Source organism: Perca flavescens, chromosome 23, assembly GCF_004354835.1.
Source record: "Perca flavescens isolate YP-PL-M2 chromosome 23, PFLA_1.0, whole genome shotgun sequence".
Lineage (NCBI taxonomy): Eukaryota > Metazoa > Chordata > Actinopteri > Perciformes > Percidae > Perca > Perca flavescens.
Window position 1 is genome coordinate 8,784,921 of NC_041353.1, and position 22,350 is coordinate 8,807,270.

Genomic DNA, 22,350 nt, shown 5'->3' on the forward strand with positions numbered 1-22,350 from the left:
GTTAACACAAAGTGTGTTTGTTTGCAAGAAAACTCCACAGGGCACTTTTAATTTGGACTTGATTTAAGGTCTCTATACACATCTCCTCTTAATCATTGTTACACTAAGATCTTGATATGATTTGAGGCATACCACATTGTGTGATGAATGTCTGCTGAATTGTAGCACCGCAAAGTTATTAGAAGAAGAAAAAAAAAAATCAATAGTGCTGGCACTGTTTTTCTAACTTAATGAAAAATGGCACCATGGAAGTACATCCATGACAAATACACAGCACTGTTGTACACATGAGTATATAACATAATATAAATAACTGAATGGCACACAGCACCTCCGCCAAGGCCAATGGTGAATTCACATGCTCCTCGGATAATCCCATCATGGAAGACGTTTGTGTGTTTGGTGTGTTCATGAGCTTTAAGTTGATATGTGGAAACATGGACGCTACAAAGAAGATGTGTTTTATTTTTTTGCTCAGAGCATTTAAACAACACATTGATAGCTGTTTCCAGTATGGACCTTTTTCACTGCAGACATTTTTGACTTGTCATAGTAGGAAAAGCACAGCTGAAATTGATAACCTTAACGATGGCTCAATTCCATCAAGTGTCCCAATAAGCTATTTCAGTGAGTCAGCATGCACAATACCAGGGCCTCTCCTAAGTGGAATGCAGCCATCATTAATGGTTTTGAATACACCTGTGCTTTTCCTACTATGACATGTCAACATGTCTGCCGTGAAAAAGGTCTATTTGCGTTTTCTTCCAAATATTCCAAAACAACTGAATTCAGCACAACTGCCCTATCTAGCAATGTTAACGAAAGTAAAAAACAACAACATGGAAATAGGGCCAGTAGGTTTTCTGTAATCCCGCTAACAAACAAAACATCGTTGCTGGAGGTGATAATAAAATTCATGTTTGGACTCTTACAATGCAGCGTCAGCCAGTTTTCAAGTTGGAATATGTAGTAGATGTTTGTGTAGCAGCAGTCACATTGGTCCTACGTTTCTGACACAGGCGGTCTTTGGTTGCCAAAGCTCTGAACTGGCCGTTGATGGATGTGTCTAGGACCACAGATGATGGGATTGATGACCAAAGATTTCACCACGATTCATCATCACTGCCAACCTTCAACTGGGACAGCCCTTAATCACACATCACATGAGACCTGACACCTGAGACAGGGGCAGGCAGACATTATATAGCCACATACTTTAAATGTGGATTTATTTAAGTCCTGTGCAATGAAGCAACTGTATATGCTTACACATGCTCAGTATGTGCATATCTTTCTGTAACTACATAATCAACATGCTAAGGATCCCCAAGGACAAGTGCACAAGCCCAGCCATACTAACAGCTGTCAGATAATCATATGGCTGAATATGTTTATAGTGTGATAAAACAGCACAGGCTGCGACAGGGTTTGACATAGATTGATGCACTGCGATACACTGTCATATTTTTTACATCACAGGCCAACTGACATTAACCACGAGTGCATTTGTTTCCCCTCGGTTCAAGTCTTTTAGAAGATGATTAACATACCAATACATCTCCACTGTGACAGGATAAGTCAATGCAACAGCCAGGACCCTGACAACAAATCAGTTAATTGTGTTACTTGCTGGCAACAGTGTTCTCCTCTGCTGCGTTATGCTCAGTTCCGCTGTGTGTGTATTTGTGTTGATCTTACCCAACTGTTCTTATGTTATTGTCTTTAAGATTAGTATAATTAACTTGTATTGTATAGGGCCAAATCTGTATGTATTATTGATAGCGTAATCGTTTTATCTCATTTTCGGGTGACCTCTTACCACCAGTCCAGGGAAAACGGATGTAAAATAGCCTCCAGGCTAATTCTGGTGCATTTTTACTTTTATTTATTATTAATGTGCATTGTCCCTGACAAATAAACCTGAAATAAAATAAAATTTCAATGAGCTACTGTTTTTTCCACAACTTGTTTTCCTGCTAAATACACCTGCGCTGTGGAGAAATGCATGTCCTTACATTCCCTTTACTGCACAGTCCCACTGGTCTCTGTTCCAGAGCGAGCAGACAATAGTTAAGCTCCAGAATGAAAATGAGAAAACAAAAACTGAATTCACAAGCTTGTAGCTTATCGGGACATTCCAGGAACAGAAGGAGACGTACTGAACTGTGACCTGGCACTTATTCTCTCCTCTTTTTGCCTCCAAAGTTCTGGTTTATTTGGCGAGCTCTATGTGAAAAAAATACAGCTGCACACAAAGGCACACATACTTTCTCCTCCTCTACTTTCCCTGTGCAATATTGCTCTAATAACCCCACTCCCCCCTCCCCCCATCCGCATCCCTGTGGGGTCATGAGTGCCGCTTTGTGAGACCCTTTTGTTAGGTGTTAAATTGGATAATTCCAAAAATTTGCTTGTTCTCCTATAATAGCTTCCTGGATGCTGTTGATTAGATACAATTATGTATTAAGGTTAATTTGATTCAACTAATTTCTAACTCAATTAGAGTCCAAACAGACCAATAAATATGTAAAAAAAGACATGAGTAAAATACTGGACAGGTAGTGTAAAACGCATTTACATGATTCTATTTGGCTTTAAATTGCTTAATGTCAAATTGTCTTGCAACATAATGATTTAAAAGCTTATTTGAGCATAATGAAATATTAACATGTTAAATTGCATCAAATTAGGCAGAAAGGGATGCATTTAGTTGTAGAAGTGAGAAATATGTGTGAAATGTTCTACCACACAACATGTACAGTATTGTACTACAGTTGCAACAATTATTTTATTAGTCAATTGACAGAAAACTAATCTGCAACAATTTTGACAATCAAGTACATTTTACATACATCAAGTCCTCAAGCACATTTGACAAGAAAATTCATAGTTCCAGCTTCGTTCAATGTGAATATCCGCAGCTTGCCTTTTTGATGATAGCAAAAATTGACATTTTGGGGGTTTTGGACTGTTTATTGCTTTTTTGATAGCGCTGCAAACCCTTGGTGTTCTCTCAATGAGCTTCATGAGGTAGTCACCTGAAATGGTTTTCACTTCCTTGTCAGGTTTAATTAGTAGAATTTTTTCCCTTATTAATGGGGTTGGGACCATCAGTTGTGTTGTGCAGAAGTCAGGTTGATACACAGCCGACTGCCCTATTGGACAACTGTTAGAATTCATACTATGGCAAGAACCAATCAGCTAAGTAAAGAGAAACCAGTGGCCATCATTACTTTAACAAATGAAGGTCAGTCAGTCCGGAAAATTGCGACAACTTTGAATGTGTCCCCAAGTGCAGCCGCAAAAACCATCAAGTGCTACAACGAAACTGGCTCACATGAGGACCGCCCCAGGAAAGGAAGACCAAGAGTCACCTCTGCTGCTGATAAGTTCATCCGAGTCACCAGCCTCAGAAATCGCAAGTTAACAGTAGCTCAGATTAAAGACCAGATGAATGGCCTTCATGGTCAAATAGCTGCTAGGAAACCACTGCTAAGGAGAGGCAACAAGCAGAAGAGATTTGTTTGGGCCAAGAAACACAAGGAATGGACATTAGACCAGTGGGAATCTGTGCTTTGGTCTGATGTGTCCAAATAGAGAGATCTTTGGTTCCAACCACCGTGTCTTTGTGAGACGCAGAAAAGGTGAACGGATGGATTCTACATGCCTGGTTCCCACCGTGAAGCATGGAGGAGGAGCTGTGATGGTGTGGGGGTGCGTTGCTGGTGACGCTGTTGGGAATTTATTCAAAATTGAAGGCATACTGAACCAGCATGGCTACCACAGCATCCTGCAGTGACATGCCATCCCATCCGGTTTGCGTTTAGTTGGACCATCATTTATTTTTCAACAGGACAATGACCCCAAACACACCTCCAGGCTGTGTAAGGGCTATTTGCTGACAAGTGCTAAGCATCTCTGGGAACTCTTTCAAGACTGTTGGAAAACAATTTCAGGTGACTACCTCTTGAAGCTCATCAAGAGAATGCCAAGAGTGTGCAAAGCAGTAATCAGAGCAAAGGCTACTTTGAAGAAACTAGAATATAAGACATGTTTTCAGTTATTTCACAATTTTTTGTTAAGTACATAATTCCATATGTGTTCATTCATAGTTTTGATGCCTTCAGTGAGAATCTACAATGTAAATAGTCATGAAAATAAAGGAAACACATTGAATGAGAAGGTGTGTCCAAACTTTTGGCCTGTACTGTACACACACACACACACACACACACACACACACACACACACACACACACACACACACACACACACACACACACACACACACAAAATCTAGGGATCACTATAGGTGCTTTAGGGAACCCTTGCAAAATAATATGTATAAAGATAAAGTCTAACAAGTAGAATGACTTACTTCCTTTTTACGGTGCCAGAACACTCAAATTCAAAAAATCTATCACTTAAAAGATATGGCACATATAAAAACCAAACCCAACTGGTTCATCTGTCTGTCGCACTTGGCAACAAGCATATTAATCCCTGCTAAAGTTGTAAATCTTTAATAAAGTTCACAATATATGATATAGTTTTGTTTAAAAACAATTTTCTAAAACAGCTGGGTACTGTTTGTAGCAAACATTACTCAAACAAGAGTAAATAATGCATTTGTTTTTGTATGACAATGGAAGTCTGTGGCACAGACACATAAGCTACAGTATATCAAGCTTTGGCCATACAAGTAATACTTGTTAGTGGGATCACTTTGTATACAATAAGAAAAGAAGAAAGAATATTGCCAAACTTATCCTTTATTTTACGCAGCCATAAAGACCTGAAAAAGACTTCTTTTAAGATATATCTTGCTATTATGATAACCAAATCCCCCACGATACTGTATCTTACATTATGATCTTACGTTGATTTATTGCCAAGCTTTACTTAGTATATCAGTTGGCTTGGATGCAGTAAAAAAAATTACATTGCAGCTCACACACACACACACACACACACACACACACACACACACACACACACACACACACACACACACACACACACTCTTTTGAATCCTCCTTCCAATCTCCAGGTCTCAGGCATGCTCTGCTGGGGATGTTCTCAAAATACACCCATCAATCATTTTGCAGACAGCTTCGCCTGCCCCTCCCCGCTACTCCGCTCGCAACTGCTGCAGGAGTCTCAAGGTGAAGGAGGGCGCTGCGTCTCTCTGTGTATAATAACTCACCTGTAGGACTGCACACCGTGGAAAGAGTATAGGCTCACATTCAGCGTCCCCTAAAAACTTCCACAAAAACACAAAATCTATCTGGAAGGTCCCACTGAGCCGGCTGAAAGGACAACCGAGTAAACAGGAGAGATGACATTTCCAAGGCTGGAGGAGCTTTGCCTTGTAGCGTCCACCTGGACATATATGATGAAGTGTTGGAAGAACACACACACACACACACACACACACACACACACACACACACACACACACACACACACACACACACACACACACACACACACACACACACACACACACACCACCTTTTTTAAAACTGCAGACGTCAGAAAAGAGACACGAGTAAAACACGAGCCCAGCTATTTCCCCTGAAGAGAGGACAAGATGGGAGAGTGAGCCCAACGCTTGCCTGTGAGAGACAAGAATAATTTAGTCTCTTTGCCCGTGAATCTCCTCACAAGACCAGAATGTAATTACACGTTTAGGTGTAGTGCTCTCTTATTTCACACGAGCAAAGTCTGCTGGGACACACAGAAGCGAAAGACAAAGAAGCACTCTAATACGATTAAAATCCTTCAAACCCGAGCGTCAAAGTTATAATTCCTCTCTGTGTCTACACTCTATCCTATACTGTACATATGATGTTGTATGTGCCTAGCTTTTCTGGATAGGACACGCTGTCGTCTGACGAAACACACTGAAAGAGTGACGAAAATCATCTTACAGTTGTGTGATTTTAACTCACTAATCTAATAGGGGGATTCACGCTACCTGCTTTGGCATACATGAGGAGAATAACAAGCTGAATAAGTAAAGAATACAGTGAGGCAACAACGGGCATGCTTGGTTTTCTTTTTCCCAGCCAACAAATATTTGGCAGGACAGGTAAACAAAACATAAAAACCACCAACTTTAAGAGGGTGAGAGTGGGGGGTATTAAAGCAAACAGCGAGGCTCTGTTAAGAGCCTGTCCTAGTTCTTTTCGTCTACCAAAACAAAAAGAGGAGACAGGAGGACAGGTGCGAGGGAGGGGGACAAAGATGGATATGGGGGTAGAGAGAGGAGGTGGGAAAGATGGAGGCAGAAAGACAGAGAAAGAGAGAAATATAGAGTGAGTTATGTAACTACATGGCGTCTGTGATGTCGACTGCTCTGTCTTCACCGGAGCAGTCGCTCCTTTGAACACGCAGGAATGAGCACGCTAAACCGAACACACATTTCTCTGCATATTTTGACAGATTCTGGTTGTATGTGTTGCAACCGACTTTCAACATGAGAGAGAACAAGATGTCTTTACCAGTGGTAAAAACATTTACTCAAGTACTGCATTTAAGTACAGTTTTGAGGTACTTTATGTAAGTATTTCCATATAATGCTACTTTATACTTTTATTCCACTACATTTTTTAGAGGAAAATATTGCAGTTTTTTACTCCACTACCTTTGCTACAGTTCCCACCCCAAAAAGATATTACACATACAATATGTGTCTTATAATTAGATACATTGTTTTAGATTAAGCTAACCATAAAGTAGGTCAAATAAGCTCCACCTCGACCAACTACAACTATACATGAGGCATAAAAAAAGAGGGGGCATTCTGCATAATTTAAAGGATAATTAGGCCTCATTTGCATTGATTTGGCCATTATTTCCATCTGTAACAAAAACACTATACACACCAAGTTAATTGCTGAGATGTAAACATCCATCACTGTTTAAAGATCAACTTCTTGCTTGAACTTTGACCTACCGAACTTGCCGCGGTTGTGCAGACACAGTTTTCCTGTGCAATGATGGATTATTGCTAACATTTTAGATACTCTTTTTATTTTACCTCCAAATAAAGTCGTTATAAATAATCTGTAAAAATACATTTTGCTGATACAACCTGTGCACTTAAAGTAGATTTTTGACTGCAGGAGTTTTATTTTTAGTGGAGTATTTTGTGGCAATGCTACATCTAAGTGAAGGCCATAAATACTTCTTCGACATCTGGTCTTTACTACAGCACGTGTGTTCACCTCCATACGCAAAGTCCCACTTAATACTCCAGCTCTCCTCCTCTTCCTCCTCCTCTCAGCCCGTTGTCCCGTCACGGCTCAAAGACTCCACCTTGCAATCCTGTTAGTGCTTATCAGAGCATGGCTCAGGTCCAAACACAGACTCACACATCTACCTTTCCCACCAATAAATAACAAATTTACAGAGGCAGCTTTTCTCTCCCTAACTGAGCTCAGCTCCCAGGGGTGGCTAGTGCCGCCAGGCTGTAGAGGTTGAAGTAAACAACCCACCTCTCATATGGCTGCTTACACAAAAAAAAAAAAAAAAAAAAAAAAAAAAAAACTTAAACTGGTAACACACTTCTAGTGCTTACAATCAAGAAGAATCAAACACAGATCAACTGCGTAAATACAGAGGACAACACACTGAATGACAGATCAGCTATATCACTAACAAAAGCCTGGATTTATGTGAGAGAACAAGAAATCTTGATACCTGCATTCGATTCTTTTTGTACTGCGGTGTATTTTGTAGCGATGCTGTAATGTTGTATGGAGAGGAATCCGCTGACACTGTTCTTGATGATAAGAGTTTATTTACATCAAAGAATTCAGCATCAATTTACAAGCTTCTGCAGAGCTCGGAGAGCGACCGTTTCACAATTCTCTGAATAGTCACTCTGAGGTTCTGCTGTTAACACATGGTATATATGTCCTAAACTTTGTGGAACATAAGCAATGTAGCCACTTTGCCACATTATACAATTATAACCATGCGTATGTTAATCAATACTGAATTCTCAATTGCTCAATGCAAGCCGTCATTGAAATTTAGACAGATACTTAAACTAACATCTCAACACATCAGTGTAACATCTTGAACTGTGAAAATTATCCTAAACTCTTCATATTCAACATCTTTTACATTTTCATTCGGAACATAAAAGTCCATTAGAAGTCCAGATACTACAGTACCCAGATATAGAAAAAAACAACTTCTATTTGTATGGTTTTGCTGGCAGCAAATCACTGCAAGCATTCTCCGATTTAATGCAACGTGTAATAGGCCCTCTGCTGCAGCAGCTAGTGGTGGTGGCATTTTACGCAATTGAATAAAAAAAAAGGTATCAAATGAAGTACTCTATTTGTATCTGTATCACTTTAAAGCTTTAGTGCGTAACCTGTTGATATTAATGAACGTCCATTACATCCATCAGCTCCACACAACTCTGTATTTCTCGTAGTATGGCTATGTTCAGAAGATTGCGTCGCCCGGCGTATCTTGTATCATCAGAATCAGATTGCCAAGTACGTTTTTTAACACATACAAGGAATTTGTTTTGGTGTTGTTGGTGCACATCACATATTCTCTAAATGTAATAAACAATATAAGTATAGGTATAAACAATATAAGTGTAAGTATATGTACACAGTATGTATTAAATTAAAAATAAAGATAGAAATAAAATAAAATAAATAAATAAAGAGCAAAGAGTATTACAGCAGAGAGAGAACAGTGGCATGAAGAGCCAGGTGGAGAGTCAGGGTGGTTTCCGGGCCTTGTTAATAAGGCTAGTGGCGGAGGGGAAAAAGCTGTTCATGTGGCGTGAAGTTTTGGTCCTCATGGACCTCAGCCTCCTGCCAGAGGGGAGTGGCTCAAAGAGTTTGTGTCCGGGGTGGGAGGGGTCAGCCACAATCTTTCCAGCACGCTTCAGATTCCTGGTGGCGTAAAGGTCCTGGAGCGGCGGCAGATTGCAGCCAATCACCTTCTCTGCAGACCGAATGACACGCTGCAGTCTGCCCTTGTTCTTGGCAGTGGCAGCAGCGTACCAGATGGTGATGGAGGATGTGAGGATGGACTCAATGATGGCTGTGTAGAAGTGCACCATCGTCTTTGGCAGGTTGAATTTCTTCAGCTGCCGCAGGAAGTACATCCTCTGTTGTGCTTTCTTGACGAGGGAGCTGATGTTCAGCTCCCACTTGAGGTCTTGGGAGATGGTAGTTCCCAGGAAGCGGAAAGACTCCACAGTGTCAATTGTGGAGCCACAGAGGGTGATGGGGGCAGGTGGGGCTGGGTTCTTCCTGAAGTCCACAACCATCTCCACTGTCTTTAGAGCGTTGAGATCTAGATTGTTTTGGTTGCACCACTTCACCAGGTGGTCAGCCTCCGACCTGTAGGCGGACTCGTCTCCATCAGAGATGAGTCCGATGAGGGAGGTGTCGTCCGCAAACTTCAGAAGCTTGACGGACTTGTGACTGGAGGTGCAGTTGTTGGTGTACAGGGAGAAGAGCATGTGGACGCGCCGACAGTTTTGTTGTCATTACTTAGAATTCGTCACGGGGGTGGCAGAAACTATACACTATAGCTTTAAAGGTACTGGTAACTTTTAAAACAATATCAAGCCCTAGTGTTAGCATGCTAATATTTGCTTATAAGCACTAAACACAAACTACAACTGATGGGAATGTCATTAGTTTCGCAGGTATTTGGTCATAAACCAAAGTATTGAAGTATTGATGTTAACCTTATGACTGTGTCAAACAGAGTTATTAAAATTAATCTCACACACACACACACTAACACACACACACACACTCACTCACTCACTCACTCACACGACAGAAACTAAGAGCAAACTGATGATTAGAATCCTAAAACACAGCTCAGTGATTTTTAATCCATACAGTCAACACCAACTGACTCAGAACGTGACAGACTCCAACGTTGTCAAAATTAGAACTATCTATTGGCCCAACAATCCTAATATGTGTCTACTCACTTAGACCTGCAGCCACCATTAAGCACTACATTCCCTTCAGCTGGGACTAACTGGATTAGCGGCCTAACCAGATCAATACCAGTCCTCCCAAATATCAGCACATCTCCTCTTTGTGGAGCGGTCTTGATGGATAAATAGGATTGGAAGTGTTGGAGATAAAAGCAAAAATCAAATTTAAACTAATTCCTCACAGGTGTCTCTGTCTTTGTTTTGGTGTCATTTCATCATCTTGGAGATCTTTCTCCCTTTAATGTCTGAAGATTGAGCGGGAATGGGGAGATTCGGCCACTACACAGATGGTCTTTTGAATAAACTGCTAGATTAAAACGGTAATTCTTTTGGAAGAATGAAACGGGAAATAAGTCAACAGGAAGCAGCCCCCATGTTTAATGCCACCGCACACAGTGCAAATGTTTTCAGACCAGGTACCATTTCTCCTTCACTCTCAATCTTCCTGCAGTCAAACAGCATCTGCAAATACATCTTAAATTTGTTTTATCCTGCTCATAGTCTAGATCCACGACGTTCCACTTGCAGGACTGCTCCGTTGGAAATTCCGCTAGATTTGACTATTTTCAGCCAAAAGTCCGGTACCTACCGTTTTGTTTGTGTTAGAATTTTCCGGTCGATTTATGAGGACTATGGTTAAATGCTCCCCAGATCTCTGAAGGGGAAATTGAGACAGCTAGCTAGACTATCTGTCCAATCTGAGTTTTCTGTTGCACGACTAAAAACAACCTTTGAATGTACACGTTCCACCAAAACAAGTTCCTTCCCGAGCCTATATTGCAGCGGTACAGTGGCTTTTCCCGGTGCTTAGCGCCACCCAAGACGATTGTGATTGGTTTAAAGAAATGCCAATAAACCAGAGCACGTTTTTCTCCCATCCTGGAATGCTATGTGGACTAGCCAGACCCTCCTTTGCAGGGCTGTGGAGGTAGTTCTGGCAAAGCGAGACTATCCTGCTAAAGGTAGCAAACGTCTACAGGCATTCCAATAGGGATTCAGATATTATTAAGTGTGCTGTCTTTTAAAGTACAGTGTTTTAGACATTGACATACTTTCCTGTTGCTGAGTACTTTCTGGAATTCAACAATGATTAGTCAGTTCATTTACAATTTGATAAATGTCATTTACCATAAGAGTATACAGTCATGCTGGCCTTTGTGAGACTGTACTAAATGGTAATTTCAGCAATGTGCTCATGTTGAGCAGTGATTATTGAGCAGGTATGGGATATACCATATTCACCATCTTAGTTTCGCGTGTTAGCATGCTAACATTAGCTAATGAGCACTAAACACAAATTACAACTGAGGCTGATGGGAATGTAATTGTTTTTGCAGGTATTTGAACCATGCTTATTACTTGTTATAACTCTTGTTGGGAACATGAATGTGTGTACCAAACTTCATGTCAATCATCCAATAGTTATATTTCAGTCTTGACCAAAGTGGTGGACTAACTTTGTTATATATCAATGGAAATTAAATCTTTTGAGGTTTCGGACTTTTGGTTAGACTAAATAAGCAGTTGGATGGCGTCACCTTTAGGTCTGGGAACTAAACAACAAATCACAAAAAGAGTAGCTTCAGATTAATTGATAATAAAAACAATAATTAGTTTCTGCCCACTGTTCTAAGTTCCCACACACTTGGCACACTAGGCAGGTTATAGCAAACGCGAAGAGTAATTTGTCCCTCTGTCTGTATGCCTGAGTGCCAAATATATTTTTGGAGAAACTCTATCCTTGTGGTTACATGTTTACCAGGAATATGCACACAAACACCACCACCCCCCTGCCACGAACATACAGCAAAAGACTTGCACAGACACACAATCCAAAAAAAGTCATTCCTCATTTGTTGTCTCTGTCCATCTCTAAAACACAGTCCTTCTACTCAGCTTCATTACCTCCCCGTCTATAACTCAGGTGATAAATCTCCTCTCGGTCACACACATAAAGAAAAGACGAACGGGAAAGTAGGGAGTTAGGGTGATGGGAAAGAGATAGATGACACACTCGTATATATATATATATGCATGCTCGTCTATAAACCTGCTGCCTTGACATTCATCCTTCTCCTTTCTTTTTGGTGTGTTTTTGTCGTGTGTGTGGGCGGGTGAAGGACACTCCACATCTCTCTCAGTTGAGAATAAAGAAGTCTTTGTAACCTCCAGTCTCTCTGGACCTGGGCTTTAAACACGCACATCACGGGGCTTCCTATTCCCAGCGACCGGTGTTGACATGCGAACACACACACACACACACCAACATTTCCACCATATAAAATAAAAAAAAATATCCTACACAGGCACACAAGAATCAGGAAGTCTCGTATGAAATCATCTCACTATGCGTCTCGTCTGATCAACAGGCACGGTTTAAATCTTGTAAAAATGAAAGCTGTGAAGAGGTTGTGTAATTGAAATGTACGAACATTGTTTTAGATTGTAACTGCAATGGAAAATTAATGAAAACATTGTTCAAAAATAAATAAAAAATGTATGAACATGAGGAGCAAAAAAAATCAGAAGGAAAGGAAAAATAGAAGATAAAGTACTCACCATCCTCTTTGCATTCCTCGGGCGGCTTTGCCTTCTTGGCTAGCCTTGGGTCCAGCCACGATGTTGTCTTGGTATTGTGGCTGTGAAGAGACGACAGAGAGAGAGAGAGAGAGAGAGAGTGAGAGGGAGTGTGATAGATGGCGAGAGAGAGGAGACTTGGCAGAAAGAGAGAAGGAGGTTGGTGGATTCTTAATTCGGCAGGAGAATCATTTCAGAGAGGAAAGATGAGACTCCCTCGTGTGCCTGCCTCTAAAAAAGGTGACGAGAGACGGGAGGGGAAAAAAAGCTTTAGGTTAACAAAATGGCAATCAATACTTTTAATTTGCTTACTGTCTCTCATTAGCAGGCAGAGGAGGGGGAGGGGGGAGGAGGAGAAAGGGCAAAAAAAGATTGAGGGGTGGCTGAGGGAATGAGGGAGGGGAACAGCTGTGGCCTTGGCAGATTCATCCAGAGCCTTGGGCAGAGAGCTGGATCTAGATCAGATATGATGTGCCATTGCAAAGTTAACGCATCTCCACAGCTCGTCTGAAGCTCTGGAGCCACAATGGCCTCCCTTCATGTCAGTGGGGAGAAGGAGGGCAGGGGAGGTGTACACAAAGTGCCTACAGTAAAAAACTGAGGTGAGAAGATGGAGGAGGAAGAGAAAAAGAGGCTTCATTGTATCTTTGTTCTTTCAACTATCGACTATCAATTTGAACTTATTTCCCAAAGGAGATTGTGTTTGCAGTTAGACATTAAAGACAAAGATCCCGGGAACGCACCAATGACAGGAAAAACATTCTATACAGATGTTAAAGCTGCATCAATCATGATTTGGCCAGTTGGATGCAGAGTAACAATCTGAAAACACATCTGTTTTGAGTTTTACACATCCAGCAGACATGGACAAACATTAGCATTTATTCAGTCGTGTTTCTGTCCACCTGAAAAATGAGAGTCCAGACTTTACTCTCCTTTTAGTTCTGTTTTGGTCTCCACCAACTCCTCAGGAAAATATTTGGCTCTTTAGCTGCTACAACGGATATTCACATTTCTTCACCAGCTTGTTGCTAACTTAGTCCGTCTGCCTGCTGTCGCTGGAAACGAGGCGTGAGCATAATCTGCAGGCTGTAAAACCAAAACAATGAGCGTAAAGAGGCTAAAAATCTCCATTGAGCTGTAGGGTTTGGTGCTAATTATTTATGGGTTTGTTACTGAGTGACACCTTTCACATTACATTGTCATGTATTCAGTGTTACTATGAAAATATTGATTAGTGCAGCTTTAAGAATATCTAAGAATATAAACAAATAAAGTAATAATATAAATAAAAAAACACTAAGAATATACAGCCATGCTAGCAGCTTTGTGAGGCTTGGATTAAAGTGCTCATATTATGCTTTTTGGCTTTTCCCCTTTCCTTTATTGTGTTATATATCTTTTTGTGCACGTTATAGGTTTACAAAGTGAAAAAGCCCGAAGTCCACCCCAAAGGGACTTCCCATCTTCCAGAGAAAACACTGTTTACAAGCTGCTCCAAACAGCTCTATTGTAGTCCAGCCTTTAGTTCTGTGAAGAACGTGCGTCACTTTATAACACGTTATAATGCTCGCCTAGCTGCTAGCGTGGCACGCTCTCATACTCTGCAACTGACTAGCTAGCAGTACTTACTGCGACTACCAACAAAGGTGGTACAGAAGTGCGATGCCTCACTCTATAGCTAAAAAAGAGAGCTCAACACACAGGGTGAAAAGAGGAGCTGCAGCAATGTGCAGTACAACAAAAATATGGTGTTTTCTGAAAATTAAACCACATAAACCTATTCTGGTACAACCTCTAAATACAATTATGAACCTGAAAATGAGCATAATATGAGCACTTTAAGCACAGTTGTGCTTTGTGCTAAATGCTAACTTTAGCATGCTTTTATAATGACAATGCTATCATGTTGATGTTAAGCAAGTATGATGTTTACCATGCATAACGTCTTAGATTACTGTCTTAACATGCTAATGTTTGCAAATTAGGACTAAACATAAAGTGTAATTGAGGCTGATGGGAATTTCTTAAATGTCTTGAATGTCACAAACCCATGAATTGGACTGATGAAAAGTTAAGGGATTGCCAAAGTTATTCCAATTAATCCAGAGGGGAACATGAATGACTGGACCAAAGTTCATGTTAATCCATCCAGTATTTGTCGAGACATTTCACTCAAAAACAAAAATGTCAACCAAAACATTTGTCCTGCTGGTGGCGCTACAGGAAAAGTTGAGATATTTCAATCTGGACCAAAGTGGTGGACCGACAGATGGATATTGCCATCTCTAAACATAGATAAAAGTGTGAGACTAAGGCCCACGCCAAATACAGAGCCAAATAAAGTGCAGTTCAAGGTAAAGGTAAAGTCTGTTTTGCTCTGCTTTTGATTCTTCTCCAAATGCATTTCACGCTTTTCCTTCCTCTTCCTTCCTCTCTTCTAATATCTAGGTATTACTATTTATAGTAGAATTATCTTTCTTGTCCTCCCTCTCACCTTTTTTTCAATCTTTACTATTTTTAATCACTATCACTTTCTTTTTCTTCCACCTCCATCTCCCTCCTTACCTCCCTCCCTTCCTCTCCTCAGCCCCCTCACTTCAAATGCTGTAGGTAAACGAATTGATCTCGAATGGAGGCCAATCAAAGGCAAGCATCCTCTTGGCGGCTGCTATCACTTTGGCACGGCATCACATACGCCCAGAAAAAAAAAAAAAAAAGCTAGGAAGTCAGTGGGCTAACTGCATTAGTTGTGTAATGTGCTTTGTGGGTGTGGGAGCATGAGGTTTGTCTGTTTAGGGGAGGAGACATATGGTGAGTCGTCTCGTTTGCAGTGGAGGGAATTAAAAGTCTGCCTCTGTGGCAAGTAGACATGAAGAGGCAACATGTGCCTGGCTGGATGTCAAGGAATGTTGTTAGAGGAATGTCTGTCACCGCTATCTCTGTCTGGTTTTGCTGTGCAGCATCTAGCAGTCTATGATGTGATCAAGAGTGCTGGTATTTCATAAATGCTGTGGAGAAATTTAGCCTAATGACTGGAAATATCTATTGATGCTAGGGCTGGACGATTTTGGCTAAAATCATAATCACAATTAATCGAACAAGTTACCTCGATTACGATTACTGAACGATTCTTTAAAAAACAAAAATCTTTTCTTATACTGTAAATATGTTCACGGTTATTTTTTCTAATGAAAGAGTCCATAATCCTATCTTTGTGATTCTAAAATAAGGAAACACACAGATAGCAATTGGGCTGTAAATGCTTATTTATTAAATATTTCAAACAACTGAACTGAAATCTACAACAGTAGATTTTACAATGAAATAAAAACGTCTTTTAAAAAAGTAATTTAAGTTTTAATGTAAAAAAAAAGTTCATCTCTGATGTGTGATCGACTGGAAAATATGCTGTCTCAAGGCACCTGTTGCGCAGCTTCTATTCATCGTCAATGTAAGGCTCAAATATGGGTCCATCGTCCTACTTGACCACAGATCAGATGTGGCTGCAAAGTGCTTAAAGTTCAGCAGTTACTTTTTTACGACATGTTTGGTACATATTGGGCAGTGCAGTTTGGGAAAAATAGTGTCGCGATGGCACAGTGTATCTTCTGTCGAGTGTTTTAACGAGATGTTTAAACACACTGTGCTCCACCGTAGTTATGGGAGCCAAGTCCTTCGTGATGCAGTAATTAATGGCGTCAGTTTCTCCATTTTCTTGAATCCTTTTCGTATTGTGTAGCATTTGTAAATGCGTGTGTTATTGACACCTGCATTGTGGAGGCACTTGTTGCTGGGCGATTGTAAGCCTCTCTTTTTTTGAGCCATGCACTGTTCATATTCGGTAATGTGATTGCGCTCCAGGTGTTGAAATAGATTGCTGGTATTACCTTTGGTTACTGTAACAGTTTTTCTGCAGTGTTTGCATTTGACTTGAGTTTGTTCGGTGTCGTCTTTATTGAAACCAAAATGTGTCCAAACGATGGACACTGCGTGTTTTTTTGGTACAAGCGGGTCCGGCTCCTGTTGCTGAGTTGACTCGGTGTTTGAGTTCTCCTCCATGTTGCTTCAATGTCGCAGACTGGACGGGGCGGAGTAATATGTAATATGTTTTAAGGGGAAAGTACATTAACACACAGTGGGCGGCTGCGGAAATAATAATAGGATTAAAAGACCGAAATAACCGACTTGGTAAAATGACGTCGGTTATAGGCTCTGAATTTCGGTTTCGATTATTTTTCGATTAATCATCCAGCCCTAATTGATGCAATAAAAAAAATTCTAATAGAATAATTTCCTTCTATGGCTACATTAGTTGATACTACACAATAACCAATGCCTACATCCATAAACATACAATTCGATCACTCCACCACCACTAACACACACAACAACTCCATTATTCTATAACAAAGACTTACCTCCAAAATTTTTACTGCAGCTGTAACAACTCCAATAAATTAAACTTCAGAGCTTGTATAAGAGTTCTGTGTAGCAAGGTATTTCTAGGGACCTCTAAAGCTCATTAAACCACCAAGCATCAATTATGGTCTCTCTGTGTGTGCATTTGTGTGTGTACACAAGGGAACATACAGAAGTAAATTTAGATGGTACCTAGCCCTAGTAACTCAGGCTCAATTAAATTATGTTGCGGAAGAATGAAAATACAAACTCATCTTGCCATCTCTAAAGGCTGGAACATGCCTCTTCGGACTGCACATAAGCGAGGTTATTTTAAAACGATCGCATGGCTAATTATTTTTTATACTTGTGCAGATTTAGAATATATAATATATATATATATATATATATATATATATATATATATATATATATTTACTTTTGTTTTTGTTACTTTGCACCACCAGAAGACTTAATTGTTTTTCTACTTTAAAACTGCACTAATCAATATTTGTACACTGACAAATATTGATGGGTCAAATTAAAGGGGTCACTCTTAGTGAAAGATCCAACTCTGCAGTTTCCCTCAGCTTAAAGGAGAATTTTGGATCACTGTTTTGGTTTTAAGGCCTAAAACTCTATTGTTTTGGTTCACTCTCACCGCATCATTTTCCAGATGCAGCAACAAAAGCTCAACCTGCCCAGCACCAAATGGCGGGCAGACAAGGTGAACATAATGGAGCATTTAGCAGCAAAACAGCCACATATTAATATCCAGAGTTAATGGAGATCAAGTACAGAGCTAAAAGGGGAGTGAATGTTGGGAAAAAACAAATGCTAATGTTGCTCCGTGTCTGCTGGATGTGTAAACAGGCAACTGTTTGCTAACACCTTTGCCATATCAAGATGATAATATGTCATTGTTGTGTTTACAGCTTGTTTTGCTAACTCCAAGTGGCTATAAAAATCAATACTGCTTTAGAAGTCGCTAAGAAGATTGCCTACCATCTGGTGAGTTTGTATTTCGAGCAATTTTTCTGCAATTACTTTTATGAACACCTGTGTGTGTTCAGGTTTCATCAGCGATACACGGTATGATATTTCTCAGGATTAGATGTAACCATGACACTTACTCTATGAAGTAGACCTCTCCTTTCTCGGTGTATGCCATCTCCCAGTTGTCTGGCAGTGGCCCTAGCTCGTCGTTCTCATCTGGTTTGGGTAGTGTCATTTTCGGGGACTGTCCGTCGTCTTTAGGCGCCTCAGGTGGGGCCTCCGCCATGATGCCCTGCGGGGCGATGTCCCCCGAAGCGTCTGTACTCTTGTCCTCATGTTCGCTCGACTCTGAGGTCACAAGAGGGCAGTATGAGTCAGGCACGACATTATTGCGGAGAGGGGGATGAGGAGAGTGAAAGACAAGTGAGGTGAAGCGAGGACAAGAAGACGTAGGAGGCAGGGAAAAGAAACTGATTGAGAGTCGGGGTTAGGGTGGAGAGAGAGAGAGAGAGAGAGAAATAAAAAGGAAAGAATGATTAGAAAAAGGTGAGAAGGAGCGGAGACTCAGGGGAGAAAGGGGAACAAGGTGAAGCCAGGGGAGGGAATGAACAAGACAGAAAGACGAATAAAGCAGAAGAGACAATAGAGATTGCGAGAGAAGCTGGCTGTGATGCCCTAGTTTGAGTTATGGCAGTGTGAGAGAGAAATAGTGTGTATGGAAGAAAGAGAAAGCGATGGAAAGTGTGTGTGTGCTTCCCAGAGGAGAGCTGCTGGAGGGAAGAGGAGAGGGGACGAATGAGAGCAGGGGATTGAGAGATAATCTATGGGAGGGAAAGAGCGAGGTAGCTATCTGCTTAGATCACAGAGCCTGCTGTGCTCTATTGATTCCCCCTCAGCTCTCCTGGTCAGCCCACACTCTGTCCATCTACAGAGACAAAACTCCTCTTGAGCTGAGCGCAGCAGCCCATTTTAACATCCAACATGGCTCACTGCACAACCCAGAGCCTGAAGTTATCGAGCATCTCAACACCACCGATAGGAATCAGTTATAAATGTTTCCTGCATTTTCTCTCAGCTCACCGGGGTGAGTTCAGAGTCTTTTGGAGCATCATTTGGAGTAAATGTAGGTGACATCTGGACACTGGGATTTGTTTCCGAGAGAATTATATAAATTTTAACCTTTATGAACCAGAGTGCTAGCCTTGGTCCTCATATGAAGCCCCTGTAGTCCTAAATCAAGGCTGAAGAGTAAGGATGTAATGACAGTGAATTTAATAACGTCATTTTTGTTGTGTCTTTACATAACTTAAATAATCTTTTTTTGAACAAGCATAACATTTTAAACCCAGAAAGTATTGTTTTTTTTAATCTAATTTCTTGCATTAAAATGAATCCTACAATCAATTTCTTTATTGGAATAACACTTTTCATACATAACACAAAGTACAGACTAAAATACATAAAGAGATTAATAAAGCTTAATTAAAAGCAAGACTTAAAAGGTAAAATACAAAAATTACACAGATAAGTCAATAAAGCTCAATTAAAAGTTCTATAAAGCATTTCATGAATACGAATAAAGGTGTCATAAACTACATATAAAGTTTTCTGTCATTTTAGTTGTTTTAAAAAAAAAAATTGTATCTACTTTTATTTTTAGGGTACATCTTGTTTTTAAAATAATTTTGTGAATTGAATTTAGCGTTCTGTCTTTCCTTTCTTGTTTTTCCTGTAAAGCACTTTGTAAATTAGGAAAGGTGTCATAGACTGTATATAAAGTTATATTATTGTTACATCTAAGCCTTTTTAAGTCATTTTATGCTATAATTCTTCATATCTGTTTTTTATCAAGTTCTTTCTTTCTTTCCTTCCTTCCTTCCTTCTTCTTATGCTAAGCACATGCCATATAAATAAAGTTTTATTTCCATATTTACCGTATAGGACGTTGGATGGAGGAATGTCTGCATGCATGTATTTCTCCTGCAAATTAAGACTCCTACCTTGTTTGAGCTCCCTGGTGTAGGAAAACCAAAATCTCATCCTTTTACCAAACTTCCTGGAGATCAATGCCCCAACACTTTGACTTTTTGTTCTCTTGTGACTGCTGTGAGAGAATTGGTTGTCCTGAGGCTAATAAACCAGCTTAGAAAGTCACAGGACCACAGCATGGTTTTGGATTTGGAATCACAAAAATCTAACTCATAAAAGCCTCTTTTATGATGGTCTTTTCATGTGATCATGGGATGCATTCAAAGGATTTTTGTGTGTGTGTGTGTGTGTGTGTGTGTGTGTATGCGTACTGTAAGCGTGTGCATGTGTGTGAATATCTGGATGTCCACACAATGCAAACAATAAAAAGGTACATTCTGATGCGTCTTGAGCCGCCTACACATGATAAACGATTTGCTCTCTGCGCACCGCTAGGTAGGGCGCATAGAGCAGGTCAGCGGCAACTAGGTCAAAGTTGAAACAATTTCAAATTTCAGCACAGCTCAAAGTGGCAAATCCGAGCGGTGTGCGATGCCAAGGGTAGCACTGCGCATAGTTGGGCGGCACCACTCTCCCCATAACAAATCAATGGAACGGCCAGCGCAAAGCGGTTTTGCCGCCTATCATGTGTAGGCAGCTTAAGTCAGTCAGAACCTTGTTCATAATGTTGTTATTCAATTAAATATCTGTCTTTCTCTACCATTTATACCTTGAGAGGTTTGGCCTCATTGCGTGCTATGTAAAATGTCACTTCTGCCTATTTTCAGTATTTACAGAAAGGATAACAATGGTTTGGACAGGGCTGAATCACAACTAAGAAAAAAAACAGGTTTTTTGAAAGAGCCGCAGGCTCCTGTTGAATTGGAGAGCAACATATGTGTACACCCTCTAGCTATCTGGGCTGAGACAGTGCCTGATAATGATACCTAATGAATGATATGAAATTCTGAAGAGCAACGGCACTAATGCTTTAATCATAAACTGTGTGGTCTGCAGAGGTAATTACTGACTGTGAGAGTGAATTATAATTCACAGTTAACATATCATGCCAATAAATTGCACATAAAGATATTTGTGTAACCAATTAAAAGTGATAATCTGCCATGAAATCATTTCCCCCCAAAAAAGCATGTAAAAGCAATCTGTTACCGTCTCTGTTGCTATGCAACCACTCTAGAGTCTGTGGCTGAAAGAATGAAACAAGGTTATGAGCTGCAGCACATCAGCCTGACCCGGAGCATGACCTAAAAACCTAGCCGTCATGACAAGGCTCCGGGCTCAAGCGACCTCTGCCTCTGCACCTGTGGAGGTTGTGTTCGGGGCTGACCTGGGGTGACAGCTACACCGTTGCCATTGACGACGGGTCTCTCCTCCTCCTCCTCCTCGGGGGGCTCGATGCTGGCTTTTTCCATGTTGCTGACTGACTTGTTACGCTTCCTCTTGCCCTCGGAGGTGGGTCTGGCGCCCGGCAGCAGCTGGTCCGTTACATTTAGCAGCAGAGCGCTGGGCTCAGCCGGAGGCTTCGGGGTGCCGTAAAAGTTATCTGGAGCAGAGAGGAGGAAGAGTTGTGAGACATTTAGAGTCATTTTTAGATGCGTAACGCTTACCTCTTTTATATTTAGCCGTGCTAGCTGCATGAAAAATGTATCTCTGTTGGTGGGTCGGTCCACCACTTTGGTCCAGACTGGAATATCTCAACAACTATTGGATGGATTGCTGTGACATTTAGTACATGGACATCCTCAGTCCCCAGACGTTTGAATCTTAATGACTTTGGTAAATCCCTGACTATTTTCCAAACGCCACCATGAGGTATATATACATATTACATATTTTTGGCTGTCAATGAAATATTCTGTCAACAATTGGATAGATTGCCATGGGACTTGCTACAGATATTCAAGGTCCCTAGATCAGGGGTCTTCAATGTTTTTTTTAAGCCAAGGACCCCTTAACTGAAACAGAGATGGAGCAGGTAAAGCCCTACTCCATTTATTGTATAAAATTAAGTTGCATATAAAACTGGGCTTACAATAATTTGTAGGGCGGCCTAAAGCCTACTGTATACATACCTTTTTTGCATAGAATACTAAGCTATTCAAATAACCTACTAGTTATATAAATTATAAATCATGTTTTTATGTTAAACATGTGGCACAGTGAATCATTAGGATTAACTGTATTTGTGGATGGCCTTAGGGACTACCTTGCCTAGACGAGTAAACAGTGGGGATTTATATTTGCTAATAATATGTTGGATTTATTTTAAGACTTTTTATTTTTTTAAAGAAACTTTCAAAAATTAACAATAATATGGAGGCTGACTCTGAGGACGCCCTAGGGGTCCTGGACCCCCTGTTGAACATCCCTGCCCTACAGGATTAACT

General features: G+C 40.6%; 1 protein-coding gene across 6 annotated transcripts in view; it reads right to left on the reverse strand.

The window, feature by feature from the left end:
• The window catches only part of magi2a (membrane associated guanylate kinase, WW and PDZ domain containing 2a), a 244,186-nt gene that overhangs the window by 50,450 nt on the left and 171,386 nt on the right, over positions 1–22,350 (reverse strand). For all 6 annotated transcript variants that reach the window (XM_028571367.1, XM_028571366.1, XM_028571364.1 and 3 more), the window contains exons 5-7: positions 21,291–21,506; positions 18,112–18,322; positions 12,560–12,639 (exon numbers count right to left, since the gene is read on the reverse strand). In XM_028571367.1, coding sequence (XP_028427168.1) covers positions 12,560–12,639; positions 18,112–18,322; positions 21,291–21,506 — 507 coding nt within the window. The remainder of the gene's footprint in view (positions 1–12,559; positions 12,640–18,111; positions 18,323–21,290; positions 21,507–22,350) is intronic.